This window comes from Anastrepha obliqua, chromosome 1, assembly GCF_027943255.1.
Source record: "Anastrepha obliqua isolate idAnaObli1 chromosome 1, idAnaObli1_1.0, whole genome shotgun sequence".
NCBI classification, from domain to species: Eukaryota; Metazoa; Arthropoda; class Insecta; order Diptera; family Tephritidae; genus Anastrepha; species Anastrepha obliqua.
This window is the reverse complement of record NC_072892.1, coordinates 11,677,697-11,688,928: the sequence shown is the minus strand read 5'-3', so window position 1 is coordinate 11,688,928 and position 11,232 is coordinate 11,677,697. Positions and strand designations below refer to the sequence as shown.

At 37.2% G+C, this 11,232-nt stretch overlaps 1 protein-coding gene across 1 annotated transcript in view; it reads right to left on the bottom strand.

Annotated features, from left to right (window-relative positions):
- Positions 1-6,131: 6,131 nt before the first annotated feature.
- LOC129236060 (uncharacterized) overlaps positions 6,132-11,232 on the bottom strand; it is a 36,332-nt gene continuing 31,231 nt past the window's right edge. The window contains exon 2 of the mRNA XM_054870248.1: positions 6,132-6,277. Within this exon, the coding sequence (XP_054726223.1) occupies positions 6,132-6,277 (146 nt within the window). The remainder of the gene's footprint in view (positions 6,278-11,232) is intronic.

The following is an 11,232-nucleotide window of genomic DNA, read 5'->3' as shown; positions in this document are numbered from 1 at the left end:
AAATCGCCTGGATCACCCAAAAATTGTATGAGTGTGGAGTCATGCTACTACCAGAAAGATGACAAAAGGTGTTGGATCAGAATGGCCAAAATATAATTTAATTAAATATTTATTCATTATACGAAAATTGTCTTTCATTTTCACCACAAAAAAACGAAATCACTTTCCGAACACCCCTAAAAATTTAAAATTTTCGGATACTGAGCAGGGTTGCGCCAAAGCACAATATGTCTAGAAGTAATATAGGAATTTATCCCAAGTTAATCCTTTAAGTATTTAAGTACAGTGTTCTCTTTCCTAAGGGACACCTCTTTTAAGCGAGCACCCGTCATAAGTGGACTCCTTTCCAGTACATACCACAATTCCTTGAGAATTAAAAAATAATTGTTTGTTTTGAGTGAACCACCCTCCCATAACATCTTAACGCTCTCATAACATATACTCTATGATCAAAAAGCACCGGGAATATTTTAATTAAACGAACCACGCTCGTGGGCACCGGTCCATATTTTTTTCTTATGTTGGTAGGACTGTAAGGCACACATCTGTCACTTTTTAGAGCCATCGGATCATTGGTGTCTGCCTGGTCGGCTGGAAATGTGGGCAAACAATTCTTGGATTTTGCATGATGATAACCCGCCATCGCACCGAGCCCAAATTGTGCTGGATTATTTGAGCAAACACCAAGTAAATACCATCGTGCAAGCACCGTATCCACCTGATATGGCCCCGCGCGACCTCTTTTTGTTTCCCAAGTTGCAGTTACCACTTCGTGGGAGGAGATTTCAGTCGATAGAGGAGATCAAAGAGAATGCGATGAAAGGTGGTGAAGGCCATTACTGCGTAGGCTTACCAGGGGTGCATGGAGGACTGGGTTAAACGTTGGCATATTTGTGTTGCTTCAAACGGCTCATATTTGAAGGAAATAAAATAAATTTGCCTGAAATTTAACTCTGTTTTGTTTTATTTAAACAATCCCGGCACTTTCTGATCATAGGGTAAAATTATTTACTTGATTCACTTCTCTCATAAGCGGACACTTCCCATAAGTCTCCAAACTTTTCAGTCCTTTAGGTGACCGGTATTAACCAATTTTTTATGAGCTTGGAGGAACTTTCAAGCAAACAAATAGATTTTTTTTTTTTTTAATTTTACAGTGGCTTATTTCTTTAATAAACTTAACCTATAATATTGTACAGTCAGGTTTAGGAATTTGGAGTTCTATGAAAAAGTTTTTGCCTTCAAATACAGATTTTTTATTGTAAATTTTTTTTTGAGTTGGGCAAGAGTTGAATAAGTGTTTTTTTTTAATTTTTTTTTTTTTTTTTTTTTTAATTTTTTTTAATCTTTTTTATTTAAAATACCGTTTTTTGGGGATTATTATTGTATATATTTATGTAGATATTTAATTTATCGCGAATATCATACGATCAAACCTTTTCTATGAATAACAATGCAGTAAGAAAACAAATTTGGTGTCAATTCCTAAATGTTTGCTTTTGTATTTTGTTAAATGGGAATAATATGGTAACATTTTCGAATTGTATTTGTTCTTATGCGATGTCAGCTATAAAACTAAATTATAAAAAAAATTCGCAAAGTGTTGTTTTTTGCAATACTAGATGGCGCAAAATTAATCACCCAATTTTGTTTTTGGACAAATTTTTTACAAAAAAAATAATTATTTTGAGTGATGGAAATCTTTATTTTGACCTTTGCGTGCTCCAGTGCTCGTCTGTTTGTATGTGGCAGCTGCGTAGTTCACGATTAACAAATATGATTGATGCACGACGCCATTTGCAAAAAGTATAAATCTTCTGATAAGTTGGTTAATTTCGCGCCACCTTTTAATTTGTTTTTTTTTTTTAAATAAATTGGATAAAATTTATAAACTTTCTTTATATACATAGTTTGTAATTGTAAATGAATGTGGCAACACTGTAAAGAGTATTTCGGGGACTTGTTCTTATTGTTTTTTTCTTCAACTATCGTCACTTTGGAAATTTGTTTAATGTGAGTTTGATTGCGCGGTAAAAGGTTTTTTTTTTTATTTTTTCTATTATTAGTAGACAGATATTTTGTAGAAAAAAAATTTAAATTATAAAATTAAAAAATTATATCGTAAATAAAAAAATTATTTGAAATAAATAAGATTTTGTAAAGTTGTCTGAATTTCGTCTGAATTTGAATTTGAATTTCGTCTTTTTTTATATAAAGAGTTTGGTGTCGTTTCTTTATAGTCATAAAAGCTTTCTTTCGAAAATAGTAGAGTAATAATTAAATGTGCATTAGACCGTATTTCCTTATAAGAAAAAAAAAACGATTCGTACGCTCCTGAATTTTAAATGTTTTTGCAATTTCTATTGGGGAACTTGAGGCCCATGACCTTTGGAAAAAATCAAAAAAAATTTTTTTCACCTAGGGAAAGGATCGGTATATCATACTTTAAAACCCTCTTGTACAACACTAACTTTCTGGGTCCAAAAAAAGCCGCCAAGATGCAGATCTCTTCTCAGTACACTGATGGAAAAGGGAAATAATGAACGGAGCTGAACTGTGAACAAATGTGCGAAAGGCAAGTCGCTGGTGTAAGCTCTCAGCATCGGCACAACGAACGGCAGCGCTGAGAAAGTGTGTTTGCCTATCGTACAGTATCGGGGCCAGCTGTTCAAGTGATAAGCTGTTCGATACCGACAGAATTACCAGCCTTTGAGAGGAAAAAGTTATGGGCACTAAAGAACGAGAGAAGGAGAAAGAAGTTAGCAAATCTGCAGTGCGCGAAGTAAATGACGGAACAATAATGCAATGGCAAGACCACTGAACAAACGAAACACGCGGTAGATGACCGGCTATGCGAATAAAAGACGTCGCTACACGGTACATCAGAACCTTCGAAGTTAGGGAGTCAATTTTTGTACAACCCAAATGCTTTCGAGGCAGGTATTGTCCGAAATACCTATTAAAAATAAGGAAAAGTGAATACCCCACATGCATATACGGGGATGCAGCCGAAAATGATGCTGAACACACTTTTTTCCAAAGCGTGCGGTGGGAACAAGAACGTCGAAGAATGCAGTCGGTCAGGGGAATGCTGTCGGTCTGGGAAATGCAGTCGGGGTGGAGTATGCAGTCGGTTACATAATCCCTGAAAGTCTAATCGACAAGGTGCGAAGCAGCGAGGAAACGAGGGAAATCATCGGTTGCCCCACGGCGAACAATCTCCGGATGAAAAAGCGCGTCTTGGACGCAGGCACACAAGCATAGGCCTTGTAATGAGGAAGATGGAACGTCACTCTGAAGTAATGCGAAAGCTGTTTCAGGGTGGGTGGCGGTTCCCAACGAAGGGGAGTGTTTTTGTCTCCGGACATTCATTGCTGCGATGGCAGTTTTGATGATGCATTAGGCATTATAAACCTCCTCAACTGCAAAAAAAAAATGAGGAAATTACTAAAAGTGCGAAAAGGCGACCCCTACATTTGGCAATAAAAAAAGTGCGTGTAGCGTAGTATACATAACAGAAGTGAAACTTTCAAAGCAGGCAAAGAAAGAGGGAGAGACCCGGGAGAGACCCGAGAGAGAATTAGAGAGAGAGAGAGAGAGAGAGAAGGAATATATATCCAAATAAATTCATAACATTTGCAGAGAATACAAATAGACAAAATTTACAAAAAACGGAGAAGGGTCGACCGGTGTAGGTAAACGCCGGACACAAACCGTGACAACAACGCGCACTACTCCGAGCGTTTATTATCCGCACAAACGCAGCGATTCCAGGACCGCAGTAACGGCACAAATTACCGCAAGACAATACCTATAAATTCGGCGCCGGAATGGATAGCACTTTATAGTACGCACAAGCACTAGCCAGGAAACGGAAATAAGCGCCAAAAAGTAGGCACCAAAAAACGCCAAAAAAATTGGGACCAAAAACGCCCCAAACAGTAGGCACCAAGAAAATATAACGTCAAAAAGTAGGCACCAAAAATTTATTTCCTACAAGTTTGCACCAACAATCAAGCGCCGAAAAGTAGGCAGTGTTATTTCTCACTAGAAATTAGCAACCACGAGGAAAAACTCAGGAAAAATAGCCTAAAGTGTATCTAAGATATATATAAGGTATAGGTCTCTCTCTCCTTTTCCTCTACATTATATCTGTTTTCCCTCTCGCGTGGCAAGGCCTTGAAATTTTACTCTCCATTCTCGCTCGTCCATCGACGCCTAAAAAGTTTCACTTCAAAAATAATTTAAAAAAGTTCTACTGGAATAAAGAAAGCATTTCCTTAACACATGCTTAATGAGTTTAGGCGCGCTTTAATTTACTGACATAAGGGTGGTACGTTAGGGTGGCAAGAACTGAGATTTGGTAAGTAGGACTAGAATGGGTTACATGAGGCCAATGAAATTTTAAACAAAAAAAAAACATTGGTATATCACACTTTAAGATCCGATTGTATGTGCTGAAAAATGTAAAAAGGCAACCTCTACGTTCGGTAAAAAACAGAATAAAAATCTAAATTGGCCTTGCAAAAATACTTTAGATTCAGCGGATTAGTTGGATTTTTTTTCTGCACGTTCTAATGCACATACGTCTGTATGTATGTATGCACGTATCATACTTTTGCAAAGTATTATAGTATTTATTAACAAATGAGAGCATTTAATGACAAAATTGTTTTCCCTAATTCTCAGAGTTTTACATTTCTTGGGTTTCAATATATGTATGTATGGCTACATATTACAAAACAATGACACACTACATATACATAAATACATATTATATAATATTTCTATATTTTCTATTAAAATTCGTTTAAAGTATTCAATTTTTAAAGTAATATTTTATAGGTATTTAATTTTATTAAAGTAATTTTTGTTCAATTGAGTTTTTAAAGGCCGTACCTATATTTATTTAAAGCTTTTTAAGAAGTGGGATTATTTATTTTTTCCTTGTTGATTCCCCTTTGATATCATCGTTTGGCTCCACGAGTTGACATACATACAAATATCTACTTTTATAAATTCTTTAAAATGCCATTGTAAACACATCCACATATACATATAAACATTACACCATTAGATCAGAATGCAATAAATTTATACAACTCGTTCTCCTTCCTCTTATTCTATGTACCGTATTTACCAACATTTCCCCACTCAAACCAAATTGTGCAGTTGAACATGTGTACATGGGTACATACATAGGTGTGTGTGATGTTTCTTGTAGTGCATGCGCTTATGTGTACGTAGTTTATGAATGCATGTATGTATGTATTTGTGTGTGTACTGTATTTATGTTTGGGATTGAAATATTCTACTTCTACGTTCTTTCCGTGTCTGGCCGATGAGTTGGCACGCTGTTCTTATCCTAATGGAAATAATCATTATCTTCGTGATGACCGAAATACGAGTAGCAGTGTTGTAAAGAAATCGCCAATGCTGTTGCTATTGTTGTTAAGCTGTTTCAGTGGGCAAAAACTAATGCTTGCTTCCTGCAGTTTCCAGCACAATGTTTAAAATGCAATTTTGTGTGTGGTTTTGCTCATTTCGATTTTCTGGCGTTGCGTTGTTTCAATGTACGAATTTCTACTTATGCATTTATGGGTTTTTATTCGCATTACATACGTTTGTATATATTCTGCCGTATACGTATATATGTATGTATGTATGTTCATAGAGTTCTCTCAGTGAAGCGAAAAGTGCTGTGATAATTTTCATTCCGTGGTGCATGGTGTTGTTATAGTAATTGAAGGCGGTTTGTGGTTGTGTTTTTTTCCTCTGTACACCTCTCTCTTTTTTCCCCCACACACACACTCACCCACATACATACATACATATTTTACTTTCGGTTACTCATTCGACGTTTCTTCGTGCTGTCTTATCTTCTCTTTCCGCTTCCGCTACTTATTCTTCTTCCTGTGCTTATTACAAGCACGATGTACCGTTAGTTCGCCCACTTACGCCGTGCAAATAGTTTTTGGTTACGTTGTTGCAACTTCGCTGCCATTGCATGTGTTAGGTGCCTTTCGTGTGTTGCATGGCGTGATGGCGTTCATTTTCAAAAATGGCTGCGAAGTGCCGTTAAAATTCACCGTTTCTAAAACGTCGTTTGACATGGACCGCAGCATGTCGCGTTATGCATTAATGTAATATTCGCGTTTCTTGTGACACTTTTCGTAAGCGATGTAGCAGAGTGCGATTGTTATTAGGACAATTATGGTGACGCCCATGCCGATGCTCACCCAAATAATTTCATCGTTAATGCTTTTGTAGGAGTGACCTGTGAATGGAGTGAATAAGGAGAAATTACTTACATACTTACAATTATGAGTATACCAAATAAGATTTCGATGACAAATATGAATATGATTAATTTGCTCTAAAACTAGTGAAACTTTTTCTGAAATGGTTTGATGGTTCTACTTTTGTTCAGAAAAATTTCTATTGTATCCAACATTGTATGCAGAAATTGAAGAGTAAATTTTAATAAAGAGTTAAAATTAGGTGAGAAATTTTGTTAGTTTTAACTTTGCATTGTAAAAAGATAATTGATTTCGAATTTTTTAACATCCAATATCGATGTATTATAAAAGGGGTGTTACGAGTTTTTTTTAAACCTTAACGAAGCTTCTTCTAGAGATCAGTTTGATGCAGTGGAATAAGTGCTTACTTGCGGTTCCTACTCTACGATTTCTATGACGTCATTGACATTTTCTACGATTGAGCTACCACAGCATTCCTCATCTTACCACGTACATACATACATAGTCTGTACACAGTCTGTACATAGTTTGGCATGCTCAATTTGACCCACTGCCTGTAATAAAACACATACATAAACATATACATACGTATAGGTACATACTTTGTTGATTATTTAACCGCAGGGCGACCTTCGCCACTCCCTTGGTTAGTAGCTATGGATGAAGCTTTAACTCGCTTAAACAGGGGTGGGGTAAAGGTGGTTCTGCCAGTTTTGAAATATGGCTGCCTAGTTTGGTGGGTAGCTCTTCAGTAGGGCTACAGCACCACTAAACTAGAGAGAGTGCAGAGAACTGCCTGTGTGGGCATCACTGGTGCTTGTAGAACATGTCCCACTGCTGCGCTCAACGTTATTCTGCTCTTACTTCCTGTTGATCTGCAGGTTAAATCCATTGCTGCTTAGAGCGCTATTAGGTTGAAGGAGATCTGCCTTCTGAGACAACTTCCTGTAGGGCATAGTAGCACCTTGAAGCAGATCTCCCCTTCCTTCTCTGTTCTTCGCACTGATCTCTCCATCCGCAAACTGGGTTTTGAGGGTTGTGCTATGGCTGTCTTTCCGATCAGGCGAGATTGGAAAGAGGGGAGAGTCGGCACGGATATAGATACCTCTGTTTTCACTGACGGTTCCAAGATGGAGTCTGGAGTGGGAGCGGGGATTTACTCTAAATCAGCCAGCATTTCGGTTTCCTTTAAACTGCCGGGAACATGAAGCGTTTTTCAAGCAGAGGTCTTTCCGATCATGCAAGCATGCAAAATGCTTCGGGATCGCTGTTGGGAGGGAGACGTTAATATTTTTTCCAATAGCCAAGCTGCGATCAAGGCCCTGTCGTCGCCGTATTGCAGCTCTCTTCTGGTGAACTCCTGTAAGGAGGCACTCAAACGGTTTGAACATGCAGAAAAAATTTCCCTTATTTATATTCCTGGGCACAGGAATATAGAGGGAATTGAAATTGCCGATGAGCTTGCCAGGAAGGGGTCGACAGAACTGGTTTCAGCTGCCCCTTCTCAGACATCGGTGTCCCCTTGACCGTTGTTAAAGGGAAACTACACAATTTCTTTCTAAAAAACGCGATTCGTGTGCTATTTCGAAAACACTATGGCCTCAATACGATAGAAACAGAACGCTTAAGATGATGGGAAGCCCCCGCCATTCAATTTACAAACTCATTACGGTGTTCACTGGTCACTGGGTGATCGGTACTCATGCGGAGAAGCTTGGAATTCCGTACAACCCCTATTGCAGAAGCTGTGGGGATCCTGCAGAGAAAGAGATTGTTGAACACATTCTCTGCAAATGTCTGTCTCTGGCGGCTAGGCGCTTGAGAATCCTTAGCCTTCCTTTGGGGATGACTTGAAGTTCTCCAGCCTAGATTCCTTTTCTCTCCTCCACTACATCAACAGTACTGGATGGTTGTAGAAGGTTTTTCTCTTCCCTAAATCCTTTCACACTTATTGATCCATATTATGGTATCAAAATGGCACGTAAGTGTTACTTGAAGTGTACCTAGGTTACTCTTGCCATCTTACCTATGTACCTAATCGGGCTCCTCCTCCAATTTGTGGTGTGCGTCAACATCAAGTTGTTCCACAAATGAAGAGACCAACAGATGGAGGGGCAAATGGTTTTTTATGAGGCGCTTTTTTCAATGCAGATATACATTTGGAGGTTTGCCTAGTAAGTAGTAAGGGGCGACTGCTATTTCTTGTTTAATGCACTCTGTGTGTTTCAAACCCGGGCACTATCAAATGATAGTTACGCACAAACTCATTCGACTATGCAGATAGTGGCATAATTTTTTCTTAAGAAAAAACTAAATACACAATTCATTATTTAATATTTCACTGATCTGCCCCAACTCCAGTAGTAAAATACAAATACATATAAGTATGAATTTCCAAGTAGTTATTCTACCGTTTCAAAGCTTTAATTTTCTTCTTCATACGCCAACTCTACACCTACTTCGTTTTTTTATACCTACACCGCTAAGTGCGCCGACAATTTATGTTCACTTGGCCAAATAAACAAAAACTCTTTCTTACAAGAACGCAATTTGCTGATTAAATAAAAATAAAAGTAACAAACTAACAAATAATTAATTCTAAAGAAAATTTCTGCTGAGCTAAAGCAGAATTTAAGTATGTTTATGTTACAACAAATGCAGACTTCTACCATTTCGTACATGAATAGTAATTTCCCCCCTCTTAGGAAGAGCTACTTTAAAATACATGCAAACCTCGTGTACAACTTCTACTGAGAGAATTGGGGAAACGGTTTTTGGGTTATGGGGAAGGAAGTGTTATGATATATATTTACATGTAGTAGTAGGGTGTTTATCTAGTGCACATAAGCACTTATAAATACGAGCGACTGTATATAAAAGGTAAGAGGAGCTAACAACTAGTTTAAATGGCTTTTATTGTTGTCGATATATTTTGAGCAAATTTTACTCATTTTGTATGGTATAACTTAAAATAAACTTTACACAAACGGTTTTTGTTTGTGTTTGAACTTTCGTTTGCGCACAATAAGTAACATACATTGTCTCTCTGTAGTAGTACCTTATACGGGGAGAGGTTATGCTAAACCCAAGAGTTTTCTTCTGTATTTCGTATTAGAAAAGCGAAAGAGCAAAGAGATCAACAGTTAAACTTTCACTGGCTAACTTTTCAGCAACATTGAAAGTTATCGTGTGGTATAATTTTATGCCATAAGACCATTTAAAGCTTTGCGGGTATTTAGCATAGTGCTGATACATACATACATACATATGTGTACTACTCGGGACACACAAACGAAAATTAAATAAATAAAAGGTGATTTTTTTACATATGTTGACCAGATAAGAATGATAGGAAAGAAATTTAAATAGAACAACAACTGTGTGAGATCTCATTTTGGCTTTATTTTGAAGGTAGCGCAAAATGTATCACCCTATGGAAAAATTTATAATGTTTGCAAATAGCGTCGTACGTCAATCATATTTGACACTTGTCAGCCAGAAAGTTAACGTATGCAAACATACATTCTGTCAAAAAAATATCGGGAACTGCACGCGTTACACCTATGTCTAAATTTATTTTGCTGGAATGTTGTCAATTAGCTTGTTTTTGGCATTTATATGATATAATATCAGTCAACCGGACGGGATTTCGTGTGCCGAATCTTTGAATATGCTGCAGAAAGCCTATGGCGAGTGTGCTTTTGGAGAGGGCCGAGAAGAGAGTTTAATTTCTTTCAAAAATTTCATCGGAAGAAGGTGGCAGAAGACATGCCTGAGCAAGTGAATTCAGATCCAACGTTTATCCAGTGCATCATTACAGGTGATGAGACGTGGGTATATGAGTTTGACATGCAAGCCAGTTAACAGACGGCTGAATGGCGCTATCCACATGAGCCGATAACAAAAAAACCACGTCAAAGTCGGTCTAAAGTGAAAGTCATGCTACTCGTTTTCTCTGATTATCATGGTGTTGTGCACTCGGAACTCGTTCCAAATGGTTCTACGGTAAATAAAGAATGTTATCTGGAAGTTAGGCGACAATGAGCGTAGAAAATGGCCCAATTTGTGCAAAGAAAACTCATGGATCTTGCACCATGATAACGCTCCGTCTCACAAAGCTCATATTGGGAAAACTTTTTTGACTAAAAACTCGATAAATATCCATCGAACAACCACTGAGGATTTATCCCCAGTGACTTTTTCCTCTTCCCAAAACTTAAATTGCCACTTCGCGAACGCCGCTTTGCGTCGATAGAGGCCATTAAGGAGAATTCGCGGAAGGAGCTGAAGAAGATCTTTTCAAACGGAATGCTTTGATGACTGGACTAATCGTTGGCATATGTACATTGCTTCGAATGGAGCCTATTTTGAAGGCCGCAAAAGAAATTTTGATGATTAAACAATTATTTTGCGTTTTATTGAACAATTTCTGGCACTTTTTTGACAAAATGTACAAACAATGGAGCTCGTAAATGTTAAAATAAAAATTTCCATCACTCGAAGCCATTTTTTTAATTGGAAAAAAGTTACTCAAAAACAAAATCGAAAGGGTTTTTGGCTTGTAAAAGATAAGAATAAATGCTAACCCATTTCTATATATATTTTTTGATAATGAGGTAAAAATAAAACGCCTTGCACTATTTCAAATAAGTCCTTTCATGCCATAAAGAAGTTACTGTCAAGTTTTCCAGTTTTTTAATATTCGAAAAATCTGCTCATCAAATTGAACCGTTTGAATTCTTTGTGTCTTTTGTAATTAATTTGTCTTTTGCATTTGGGAGATTTCAAATTATTTTAATATTCAATACAATACGCTGGTTATCTCACTTGAAATTACGGTTTTTGGATTATGATTGGTGTGGTTTTAAAAATCAATATTTTTTTTTAACTTTCGCAAAAACATTTTGAACGTTTCGTTTTGAATTGAACAACATCTGACATAAAAATGCAAAGCAGATCACAGAAACAGGCT